We start from the raw sequence: 13,137 nt of genomic DNA, 5'->3' as shown, positions 1-13,137 counted from the left end.
ACAACATCAATTATAACATGCTGATGTTTAGCGAGTAGAACGTTTTTCATGTTCACTACAGTATTTAGGTTTCACATGTTAGCATGCTAGCAATTGCAATGGCTTTTTTTTTTTTTTACAAACTTCAGATACAATTTCTGAGCTTGTGGCAAAACTTAGAGGTATTATCAATAGATTTTAACTCCGAAACAAAGATGTCAACCTTCTGGCACTAACAGGTGGAAAAGGCCGTAGATCACCAAAGGCACTGGGGAGTTGTCTTCTGGGCACGATGAATGTCTATGCAAAATGTAATGCCCACCATTATTTATCAAAATCTTTCACTCTGGGCTAAAAAGGTAATTATAAGAGAAGCATAAATCCTATTACTTCTAAAATCAGCTTCAGTCTCAGCTAGTTGTATCTGGGATTCGGCTCCCAGGCGTTAAGAGAGCTTGTTATGGTGCTGCGAGTCATTAAGTCCCAGTGGCCAACTGAGGTACTGCAACTAAAAATACCCCCCGGGAGCATACGTGTCTTGTCACTCTCCAATGTAGATAGGTTTCAGTTGTTGCATCCTAATGGCTGTAGATCTCAGGTTAATTTTCATACTATTGTAAACTGCAACCAATAAGCATTGACCCCCCCCAAGTTACGTATGTTCAGCAGCAAAACTCACCAAGTTGTAAACAACGGAGACCCTCCCCGAACGTGAGCAGAGTGAAACACCACATCGATAAATTACGCTCGCAGACTTTTTTGGTTCTTGTTGTGGCTTTTATTCTTTGATATTTGCCAGCGTTGCCACAACTGTTCATCTCGCCTAGTCACCCTATTTTCAGTAAACTGCAGCATTTTTTTTTTGACGTGTGTTTAACTCCGTACAAAAATCTGGACATTTCAGTAAAATTGAACAAAATTATAGACCCTATTTAGATTTCCATCAGACCAACAAAAAGGGCGCCGTAGGAATTGAGGAAAACAATGGGAGTTTGAAACAACTTAATTGGGGAGAAAATGAAGGAAACCTCAACCAATCAAGTGGTGTTTTATTTTGTACACAGTCAAACAGTAGAGGCTGATTTGAATCTGACGATAATGCTTTGTTTGTTTTTGCGACGTGCCAACGTTTGAGTCGTGATTTCAGACCCGTTTCAAGAGCCAATCTGCGTATTATTACCGAGCTGCACAAACTTCGGCTCTCTGTAAAGGTCTGAGTCACCCCCACGTAAAGCAGACCTTAACAAAGTAGGACATGCATGGTCATACGGGCTTTGATCAATACTGACTGGCAGGCCTTGTTCCTTCCTCTTTCCATTACTGTTTCTTACTCCTCCTGCTTTCGCCTATCACTCACACGTCCACTCGACTCCTTCGCCCTCAGAGCGGAGATGTGGACTTAGTGCCCAGCAAAGGACAAAGACACTTTGTCACCTGCTGTAATGAAGGACTAATGAGCTGTTCAGACCAGCTGTAGTGTTTGTGGCTTTAGTTCCGCTGTTATTTTCCCACTGCTGGCGGAGGACTACTGGAGGGATGCCGCTGCTGGTGCGACACTGTCGAGTCGAGTAGACAGGGCAGATTACTGCTGTCAAGCTTCACTGACTACCTCATCTCAGTAAGCAATGGTGGATTCAGCAGACTAATACCAGGTTGTTGGTCAGGGGAAACAGTTGTGGCTTGTACTTATCCTGTATTTCACACCGCACAGCAGGCGCTCAACATGTCTGGTCTACATCTATCATTTATCTATCGATTCTGCTTTGCAATATTGGATAAAAATGTGAAGTTATTATTTTCGAGACTCCATTGTATCCCAGTCAAATAAACCTATTGTGTCATATTGTATTAAATTTCCCAGTATGTCTTGCAGGGGGTTTCAAACATATGGTAGGCAAGATGTCATTCAACCGCAGTGTGTTGTAGCACTCTTTAGAGCTACGATGCTTAAAAATGTATTAATGCGATAATTATGTAACACAAGACAGTACACTGAGAATGTGATTTTTCTATACAAACTTGTCTGTTTATTTCAAATGCGATGGGTTCATTAACGGTAAAATTTGCATTAGTTTAGTATGGTTATCACATTTTTGGATGGCTGCACTTGAAAAACCAAGAGATGCGCTGCATTTTGTTTCCCATGGCGTTACAGGCACCCACTGCTGAGGAGTCAATTAAAAGAGAAAACACATCAAAGGCTTCTTTTCCTTTTCCCCCTAATTTCAAACAAAGGAGGACCCACTGGCAAGGGCACACAAACAGGTGGTAATCCCTGTCTGCCGGTGCACTTGGGTTAGGGTGGGCGGTGCATTCTCATCCTCGCTCATTCACTCTCGCTGACTAATTGCCCAGCTTCATGCAACTTGTGCATTGAAAGTGATACGAGTTTTCCAAGATGATGCCCAAACCAGCCCTTGTCACGCCTTCGAACCGCAGGGGCCGCATGTGTTTCCATGATAAGGCTCATTGCATTTATTTCGAGCCGCTCATTAAGACCGTGTGCCTGAAACACTTTTTTTTCTCCCCATTGTTTTTCTTAAAAAGATAGAAGCCGGGGAATGATGCAAAAACATGCCCCGTGTGTCGGAGACTCAGTAAATTACAAAACTAGGAGGGACAGTTAGACTTATGTACGAAAAAGTCGGTGTAGAGCAGCAACTGAATGTAATATTCAGGTGGCTTCCACTGACCTCATCATGTCAGGATATGAACATGACAGTTTTATTGTAATGTGAAAAAAAATGAACACTCGGATCAGTCAACTTTGAACTGAATGTCACAATACTTTGAATATGACTGTGAAGCACCGCACACTCTACGGTCATGACATTTCTTGTTAATAATAGATTTCCATAGCTGTTGCTGACCTCTTTACAGAGTAACAGCCTAAAGTAAAAACAAGCAAAACCAAAAAAAATGTAAAACCATACTGAGGCTGCAACACAGATTTAATGGAGGAAAAAAAAAAATCCCCAAAGAAATGTTTGTTTTGTTTAACAGACCACAATAAGATTTCATAGAGATCTGACCTTCCAGAAATATTTTTCATCATGGAAATAATGTCATTTGTTAACGATGCCGGTAACACGGTGCCCCTATTCATAACAGTGTTATGGTTTTCTATTGCAGAAGTTTGAAGTCCACTTTGACCCGATGGTCAGCGTCGCACACATGGCGTGCGCTGGCGGAGGGGTGTGGATGGCGTTCTCAGAGGGTTCCTCCATCCGTCTCTTTCACACCGAAACACTGGAGCTTTTGCAGGAAATCAACATCTCAACACGCTCCACGCTGCTGAGCACAGGTACAGACACACACCGCCGCCGCCTGGTCTTGACCTCCACATCCCGAGAGGTCAGCCTCCATCCTGCAGCTCAGCGCACCGGCTCAAACACATTTTCACATTTTTTTTTGTGACAATTTAATCATAATCCGACATTTCCAAGTGGTGCAGCAAAAATGTGTTTCGTTTGCACAGATCATTTTTGCGTTTTTATTATTTAACAGAAAAGAGAAGACACCTACTGAATACATTTATGCTCTCCTCTGCTCGATGGTATTCTTGTCTTGTCCATGTTGCTCCTTGGGTCTCGCTCTCCCGAGATTGACCTGAATTAAGTATCCATCTCAGGCCTTTGCAAAGCCATAATAGACCCATGGGGTGAGAGATAGGGATTAATAATAAAAAAAAAAAAAAAAAAAAAAAAAAAAAAAAAAAGGTAACGTCATTGAGTGGCAGTAAAATGTTCAAGATTTCCATTCATAGAGTTAGCGATGGAAAAAGTCCTGCCTTTCTTTAAACGTCCGTTCATGTTTGATATCTCGCCCCTTTTACCTCCTTTTCCCCCTCCTTCCTCCTTTTGAGTGAATATTTATCTTTCTTTTCGTCCCACTTTTCCCCCTCGCTCCCCTTTTCATCTCATCCGCTCTGCTTTAAAATCCCCTCACTCCCGTTTCACTTCTCGCTGCGGTCCGTTTAGGATGCCACAGATAGCCCATTACTTCCTGTGTGCCTTCCTTCGTGGTGGATGAAATATTCATCAGCGAGCGTGGGTGTTTTCCCTTTTTTTTGAGGCAAGAACTATGGTAAACAAATTAGATAGCACTGGAGCATACCTAAAACTGTCTAATTGGTGATTACTACTATATGTGTGTCTCAATCTCAGCTTTCCTCAAATATGTTCAGGCTGTGGTACGTGGGCCATCGGCTCATTCAGTACATGAATGCGGAATGTTGTTTTGAGTGGTAGAAAATGCATCAGGATTTAGAAAATGTTGTCCTTGTTTTTATTGAGTCACACCGGGTTATGATTGATGTATTTAGAGCAATACTCAAAGCTGTGGTAGCATCAGGACAAAAAAAAAGGGGGTTTTCTCTTGCGAGTGAAGAAACCAGCATGCGTTTTAGACACAAAACTTTTCCCTTTTAGATACAAGTTCTTTTTTTGGGAGGGTTGGAGAGGAGTATTTAAAAAGAACAGACTCCTACAACCATGTATCTGGAGAGAAACAGGGACCCAGAGGTCATTCCCACCCAGCGCCAGTGCTCCACGTTGAAATATGCAGCAGATGTGAGGGAGGGGGAGGGTGGCAGCCTCGAGGCTTGGCCTTGGGGGAAGATTCGGGGTGAAAAGAAAAAGAATTGCTCGGCTCATGTCTTCAGGGTCCACAAAAAGGAAGGCGATCTTTGACTTAAGTTGTGATTTGTTGAGCTCACAAGAGACTAGAGGATATATACCCCTGCCCCAGATACTGCACATGAAATACCGATGGCTCCTCTCATCGCTGGGTCTCCGTTCCACTCGGTTTCTCCTTGACTTATGCTAGGACATGCAGTAATGATATACCCCGTAATCCTCTCCCCTTAATGTGATTTATACTCAATAGGGAATTCCAGTTGCAGTAAACAACGGAGAAGTTTCTGAGGCAGAGGAAACTGCTGATCTCCTCGCTACTAATGCCTTTAATAGTTCTGTCCTTAGGGTGAAAAAATAATATTCCGGAATAAAGTCCTCTGTGACATATCGCAGGGAAACATTTATCTTTGGAGACATCTTCTTTTTTAAGGCAAATACCGGCTCCCACGATAAAAGTGGCTACACACTGCCGAGTGTGTACATTACTACAAAAAACTAGAGGTGCAAGATTGCTCGAGGTTAAGCTGTACCTCCTTAATCTCAAGTGCCTTTGTCATTATCCCTCTTTATCACTGTTCCAAAGACAATGCCTGGTGCCCACATCCTCCGACTTTACTTCAGATTTCATGGTAACCCGGGAGTGGGTGATTTCACGAGCATCACTCTCTCACTTAAGCTCTCTAACTAAAGTACAAATAGACTCTCAGGCGATGTGAGCAGGTGGCAGATAGTTATGGGATGAAGGCCATTTTTGCCGGCGCACCAACTCGCTGCTGTGACCCTCGAAGGTCTCCACCGAAAAGAGGCATCTTCTCAATTCGTTGAATGTGCTCATCTGCTTTCACACAGCTTCCTCCTGTACATACGGCGTCAGCTTCCTACTCGGTATGATTCATCTCGGCACAGTGGGATGAATTAATTAATGACACTGTTGAGCCACTCATGCAAATCATCATAATCTGAGCATGACACAGAACAAACATGTAAATACAGCTACACATGTAAATGAGCATTCTCTTAGTTGTGATCAAATGAGTGTCGGTGTAATTCAATTATGGTTGCTATGGATATTGTGGTAAATAGTGCTATAGATAACTAGGCCACAGTGGGAGCCAAAAGCTGGGGACCACAGAAGGAATGCAAAAATAAATCCAAAACAAACAATGCTTTTTTACCCCTTTGTTAGCAGGAAACAAAGGATATGAATGTATAATAGGAGTGTGCAATTATCCTTTCCCATAACTAATGCAGGGCTACAAAACATCTCTGCAGTGGTAAAACTTCACCACAGACAATTCATGGTGACTCTTGCATCATGCTCCATAACAAAAAAATCCAAAGAAAATCACTGTCAAAACTCATCCTGAGGATTATCAGCACACTCTACAGGAAAGGAAGGAAAGGTAAAAACAAAACAAAAAAACTTCTGCACAAATAACAACTTTCTATATTGCATCTGATCTCAAGCTACAGACAAGAATAAAGAAAGTGACATTTTCATGAGACAAAAAAAGACAAAAATCATCAGCTGTGTGTTTCTGGTGTCGGAATCAACTCCCTCCGCTGGAAAAAGATCTCTTCTTTGCATTTTACTCTTCTGCTCCTGAAAGTTTTTTCAAGAGGATTTTTTTTTTTTCATAAAACAAAATCTCAACTTAAAAAGCAAAATTTAAATTGTTTTTACACTCAGCTCCCTGGACAGCAAACTACACAAAATGACTACAGATTGTACGTAAACATAGATGTAGTCTCCGGGTCTGAAAAGTGAAGCCAAGGCAATAAGGTCAATAAAGTGCAGTACCACTGAGAGCCACCAGGGGCTGGCTCACAAGAAAACTCTTCCTCCAATAGACTCCCAATCAAAAAGCATCAACTTCTTTCATGAAATACAAAGTTGATAAATTAAAGTCGCGATCATGTCTTCTCATCAGTGTTGTGGTCCTTCTGAAAGTAATTCCATAATGAATTAGATATTAGAAGGTGCCTCGCTCCTCTCCAGCTCGTTCAAATATGGTAAGTTATGGCAAAAAAAAAAAAAAAAAAACAAGATAGCAACGGCTAAAATGCCGCACTGGAGGCTTTAAAACAGCAGTTCACAAACGTGTGGGTGACGTCACAGCGGGCTGCCGTTTACAAACCACCTGTGAAAAGCAGAGGAGCTTTAAGTTAGCAACGTAGACAGCAGAGTCAAATATCAACAAAACAATCAAAAAGAAATTCACTTCATACGATACTCAATGATATCAAAACAATCAGCTTCTTGAATTGCACAAGTTTGAATTATACCCTCAATACTTTTGCGTTGTTTTCACGCTGAAGTTTGACGAGTGTGTTGTTCTGCTGCGGCGAGATCAGCAAGACGTCAGTCAAGCACCATCTGTCTACGCGCTGTCCACACAGGCCGAAGGACAGGTCTGATCACACCAACCACAATGTTGGATAGCAGCTGTGTGGGTGTACCAGGGGTAAATAGCGCTTGTTTATTTGGAAGGATTACGACGTCTGCATTGAGAGAGACTGTAGGATGTCTGTCGTTTTTACCAGAGAGTTCAGGGAAGTGCTGTGTACAGTAGCAGGTGGAAACTTTTGAGGTTTATCGTCTCAGATCTCAGACAACAACGTGTGATGCTGAGTTCACAGAGTCGTGTTTGTAATGTTGTGCTTCTTGTGAGTTTTTTTTTTTATTTATTTCAACTGGGTCAGCTGCCACACAGATCTGACTTTTCATAATGTTATGTAACCCAGAGTGGCTGTTCTGCATGTGTTAAAAGCTTCTCAAATACACATTGATCAGAGTTTAGCCCAAAAGATAACAACGATAATCAACAATACTTGGCCATACTTGGACTAAACAATTCTAGTATTAATTATATAAACAGAAGTTTGTAATTCACTCTCTAAAATACAGACCATCCAAGTTTGAATAAGTTATATTATTGTGTCAACAGGGAGTTATCTATTATTATTTTTTTCCAAGAGGCCCCATAATCTGTTGGACTTTGGAGCGATGTTATTCTGTAACAATAGGCGGTGAAGAAAATTCAATTCTCTGTCAATGTTTTCTGTATTGCAGGTCCGAAGAACATGCGAGTCACGAGTCTTCTAATTTGCCAGGGGCTGTTATGGGTGGGCACAGCCCAGGGCTTAATTATCACCCTTCCAGTTCCCAAACTAGAGGGCATCCCCAAAATAACAGGTATGGATCAGAGCAGCCGGCTGGCTGTGATTGAACAGCCCCTTCAGAGGTCAATAACAAGAAGCATGAGGGCGGGGGTAGATTTTTTATTTTATGATAGAAAATTACTCTGCACTGCCCATTATTGAGGTCAGACTTCACATTTTTCCTGTGGCTGTGGGAATCACTGCAAATATTACCAGGCAGGCAACACACAAATCATACTGTGTATATATATATGTATATATATATATATATATATATTCTTGCAGGATAATTTAAAAACTGCCTGCCAGTGTTTTGTTTATTATGCCAAGTGAATGAGGTTGTTAGTTCCCCACTTGCACAAGAGTTACTTCACGGCCATCTTATTCCAAGTTAGTTTATTGAATATTATGTAAATAACCCACAAACTCGAACTGGTATTATTGCTGTCACACTGGTAGAATTATGATAAATAATTACACTTAACTGTTGACGACATATGATGCAAGGCTGGGTTCAAGTTATTTCCAGTTCACGCACTTCAGATTGCAACTTGCATTATAATCGAATTTAAATGACACTTTCTTGGTCCCAGTCTTGTATATTTGCCGTGTCTGCTGTTTTGAATATTCTGTCTGCCCGCAGGAAAGGGCATGATCTCTCTAAACGCGCACTGCGGGCCCGTGGACTTCCTGGTCGCCACCACCAGCACTCTGTCTCCTGATTTACTGAAGAGGGACTCAGTCGGGGACGGGCCGGACTCTGCCTGTGGGGGCGAGGACCGCAGCGACACCTCCTCTCAGGAGTCCCTGCAGCAGTCCAGCTCCTACCAGGGAGAGGGGCGGGGCAAAGGGCGCGGCGTCCTGCTGCAGTACAAGCTGCGCTCCACGTCGGGGTTGCCCGGACGGCCGTTGACGGCTCTCGGCGACGAGGCGTCCGACTCCTCCCTGGAGTCATTGGAGCACAGTGTGGAAGACGGATCTATCTACGAGCTCAGCGATGACCCGGAAATGTGGGTGCGGGGACGTCCTTGTGAGCGGGACGGCGGGCGCAGGGACAGGGTGATCTCTGCAGCCGTTATCTCTGGAGGCAAGGGTTTCCGTAGGCTGAAAGAAGGAGCCGCGGCGGGTAGCAGGACGAGTGGGGAGGCTTCAGAGAATATTCTTATGGTGTGGCAGCTCCCTTTGACAGTGTGAGATGGAGAATATATGGCGAGGTGATGTGTATTTATAGACGTCTACCCAGCTTAGTCTTGAATCACCTGTTCCATAAATTCCGGGGATTTGAATATATGATGAGAAGGTGTTGCCACTGTTGCTGTGCTTGACATCCTTTGACTTAGCCTGTGGAATGAGGAAGCCGCTGCATGTTGTTTATGAGAGGCAGCATTGGCCCATAGGATGCTCTTAAGTTCAGGGTTGTGCGTCATCATCTTCCCGCCAGAGGCCACCGCAGATTAGTTCTGCGTGATTGTTTTGATCAGTTTCCTCTTCCCGCCCTTAGTTAAGATTAATAGGCCTCACTTTAACCTCATCATTGCTGCGTGTGCTCTGTCACATTTGTTTTACATGAAGGACTTCTGTGTGAGCACCCGTGGTAGACGCGCCTTTGAGAGACAGCCTTTGTTGAATCTGCCACAGAGTTAAAAATGGACGTCTTTTATCTGATCCTGTGGGAGAGATCCCATCTGTTTAGAGCTGAAAGCTGGGGACTACCATCGCATCACAAAGCACATTAGTATCACTTTATTAGCTTCGCCAGCCGTTCCCTCATCCCATACAATGTGAATGTACGCTACCTTTCTATTGTGTCTCGAAATTGAATCTGTGCTCCTTTAAAAAAAAACAATAATTTTATTTTTTCCTGTTTTGTTGCAGCTTTTCTAAGAATTTTTTTTTGGGGGGAGAAACATGAGTCACTTCCATGCCTTTTGTCAGGGAGGGTCATGTTAGTACAGACTGGCTCCAAAAATGATGTAAAAAAAAAAAAAAAAAAAAACTGATTTGGAAAATCAAGTTATGTGAGTCAAAGAGGGTCAGCAATCTACTTTTCAGAATTCATATTTGCCCTGTTAAATCACTCTAATTATTACAGGTCTGTTTGATCAAATGGAACTTTTCAGTGCCACATTTTAGAGTATTATCTTCCCCAAAAGTCTGTAAATGCCAGATATCTCTTTCATTATTCACTGGCGTCTATCAGCGAGATAAAACAAACGTGCACGCAGGCTTGTTAATACTCAACTCACATTAGCTGGAAACCCCAGTCACACATCAAAAGGAAGACTTGAACGGATGATGAAATAAAAGTGCTGCAGCCATCTAAACTGCTGTCGGCCGCGTACCGACAGAGGGAACCGACCTAAAAGAGACTGTTTACGGGAGCATTAATTTCCAATAACATAGGTGATTCTGATTTAAGGTGTTTTATGATGCATAGCAAAAGTCTGTATTAACACATGATGATGATAATGAATATTACCAGTAATATCAGCCAGCACTCTTGACACTTGTTTTCCTTCTGTTTTTCATGCTAACATCTGATAAATATTTGGAGTTTAATTCATATATTAATTATTTATTATCAGAATATAAAGATGCCCATAAACAGCTTGTCATTCATGCTGGGTGGAAACCTCACAACTCCATTTTTTTTGGTGGTTAACATGTCTTCAGATGAGTTGAGAGAATACAGTGTGTCTTTTAACGTGGTAGGCTTTTAAAACCCTTTCTAAAACCGTCATCAATTACTGTATATAAAATGTATTGTCATTAGGCTACGTACAGTTTTGTTCTATATATTGTTGTTTTGTAAAAGGATGTGATGCATTGTTTGCACCCAACAACAGCAGGATGTTGAACTGGAGGTGCTTTGAGGAGCACCCGGTGGTACTGTGTGTGATATTGTAAAGCTTTTTCTTCAAAAATGTCCTAATTCAACACTGACTGTTGGCCCTGGCTTCAAACTCAACCAAGAGGCACATGTACTCTACAATGCACAGTTTTCACATCGTGTAGGCGGAGGCCACACGCGCATTCAAACTGCGAACAAAGCTTGGCGGATTTTCAATAAAGCCAGTGATGGTTCAGGTCAAAATATGATTTCTCTCCATCTCTATTCTACTTCGCTCCTCCACCACTCCGGGATCCTCATCTCATCCCTTCATCACAGGAGCATGAAGTTTGTTTCTCCCCCCGAGGCACACTGAGGCTTATTTTCCTCCTTTTTCTTCTCCTCACAAGTGAAATTCAAAACACCCTGCTGTCAACCAGAATCATTCAAAAAGGAGATGAAATAAAACAGGAGATGATGTAAACTGTCCTTGGATGTTGTCATCTAAATGTAAATCTCGACGTCAAATCAGAAATGAGTACTTTAATTCATTCAGTGCAGCAGCAGCAGCAGCAGCAGCCGCATGGTCCCTGCAGAGGTGGTTCATCCAAACTTTTTTGGGGGGTTATTTTCTGCCTTTTGTGACAGTGAGGAGGCAGACATAATATATGACTGGAACCAAAACGGGCACGTTGCCGTAATGTGGCGTGTGCTGCATGTTGCAATACCACTGATTGCCACTGGAGGTTGGCTCCCTAAAGCTTCTGGCTCCATAGACTCTTTTTCAACTTTTGTCTTAAAATTCGAACTCAGTGCATTTTTTCCACAAGTTATTTCGTGGCTGAAGTCGTGTATTCCTTTTACTTTTCTGGCGGTCCATCTGAAAATAATCCTCAAAGAGCTGTGTTTGTTTGTGGGGGCGTGTCTGTTTGATTGACAGGTCTGTGCTGCAGTCAGTTTTCCTCTTGTCGGTGGGCGAGATGCGGGATCCAATTTCCGATCAGCTCGAGTCAGATCCGCCGCTTGCCCCGCCCCCACAGCTCGTCCAAATATGGTCACTTCTGGCTCAAAACCGCTGTGAACTAGCAAGATGGCGCCTGCCAATATTCAAACTCCTCAGTACGGCCGTCCTCGAACCAGCGGGTCACGTCACTGTTGGTTGCCGCTTGGAACTGAACTGTTTATCCACTAACAATGATACCTTCATGTTGACCTCGATCATCTCATACACGTCATTTGCTTGCATTATAATCCTACAGGTATTATCCATGCACTGAATATCAATGCTCAAGAACTGAACGTACTGTACTAGTTATCTGTTACTGTGCAAATTAAACCAATATTCCGTTTTGTGAAGAGGACTGCATGCGGTTTATGCAACTTATTTTCCTGTGGCGTTAAAGGGTAATGCCAACTCTTGTATATCTAGATTTGGCCATTGTTTCTATTCGTTCTATTGTTTTCAATAACACGTACTTCCTCTAACGACATGGTGACATCACTAAGGAGAACACTGGACAGGTTAGAAACATCTGCTGTAAACCATCACGGTTAACGAGCTTTGACCTGCTTTATCTGCTGTTGTCGTGCACACACGTAGATTTCCCGTGCGATGGATCATTATTTCTGACATTAAAAGGTGCGTTCACCTTGAGTTCTACCTCTTACAACTGTTGGCTCATATATAACCCGTGTTTCTTGAGCTGTCAGACTTTGTTGTAGCGGTGTCACTTTGTGCCCAGATCTCAGCCACTCATTAGTCTGGGTAAAATATAACCATGGCGAAATAGAAACGGTGGTCAAACCTGCAAAAGTAACATAAGAAACGTGAAATAATAAACCAGAATTATACTCAAAGAAAAAAAGTATTAGACTTCAAGCTGTCAAAGGCACAGGGAAACTCAGTGTTTGTTTCCATTTGGTACTTTAATGTTACATGTCTTAACATTGTCTAACAAGTATATACTGAATTAAAAAAGACTTTAAAACACCAGTTTGAGTTGGATTTTTTTTTTCTTGTGATTTATTTGACTGATAATGATGAAAGCAGCTGATGTGATCAAAGTAGTCATTTAGCTTTTGAAGACATATTGTGCATCTTCAGCATTATTATGCAAATTAGGTTACAGTTATGTTTCTTCTCTCTTGACTCAGCAGCGGAAAATCCTGTCTTTGATCGTATCGTTTCACTTTCTTTCTTTTGGTGTTTGGTTATTCAAATTACATTAAAATTGCTTCTACATCTGCCAGAAGCCAGGGCTGCTAAAAAAAAAAAAAAAAAAAGAGAAAAAAAGAAACGGAAATGTTTTCATGCCTCCGCACCGGCGATAGCCATAGCTGGAGGCGTTATGTTTTTTGGGTTGTCGAACTCATTCGATTTTGGTGGTCAAAGGTCACCGTGACCTCATGTCCATCTCGTGAACGCAATATCTCAAGAACGCTTTGAGGGAAGTTCTTTAAACTTGACAAAAACATTCACTTGGTACCAACAATGAACTTACTGGATTTTGTTGGTCAAAGGTCAAGGAC

The 13,137-nt window shown here is 42.3% G+C and overlaps 1 protein-coding gene across 3 annotated transcripts in view; it reads left to right on the top strand.

Moving 5' to 3' along the window:
* Nucleotides 1-12,601, top strand: part of arhgef10la (Rho guanine nucleotide exchange factor (GEF) 10-like a) — a 105,866-nt gene extending 93,265 nt beyond the window's left edge. For all 3 annotated transcript variants that reach the window (XM_069149767.1, XM_069149750.1, XM_069149758.1), the window contains 3 exons: nt 3,112-3,283; nt 7,690-7,812; nt 8,422-12,601. In XM_069149767.1, the coding sequence (XP_069005868.1) occupies nt 3,112-3,283; nt 7,690-7,812; nt 8,422-8,972 (846 nt within the window). In that variant the 3' untranslated portion in view covers nt 8,973-12,601. The remainder of the gene's footprint in view (nt 1-3,111; nt 3,284-7,689; nt 7,813-8,421) is intronic.
* The last annotated feature ends 536 nt before the right edge of the window (nt 12,602-13,137 follow it).

The sequence above is a fragment of the Embiotoca jacksoni genome, unplaced genomic scaffold (assembly GCF_022577435.1).
Source record: "Embiotoca jacksoni isolate LCO1_2020_lvr unplaced genomic scaffold, fEmbJac1.0.p SCAF_1, whole genome shotgun sequence".
In the NCBI taxonomy this organism is placed as follows: domain Eukaryota; kingdom Metazoa; phylum Chordata; class Actinopteri; family Embiotocidae; genus Embiotoca; species Embiotoca jacksoni.
The sequence above is the reverse complement of the archived record's forward strand: the minus strand, read 5'-3'. Positions and strand labels throughout refer to the sequence as shown.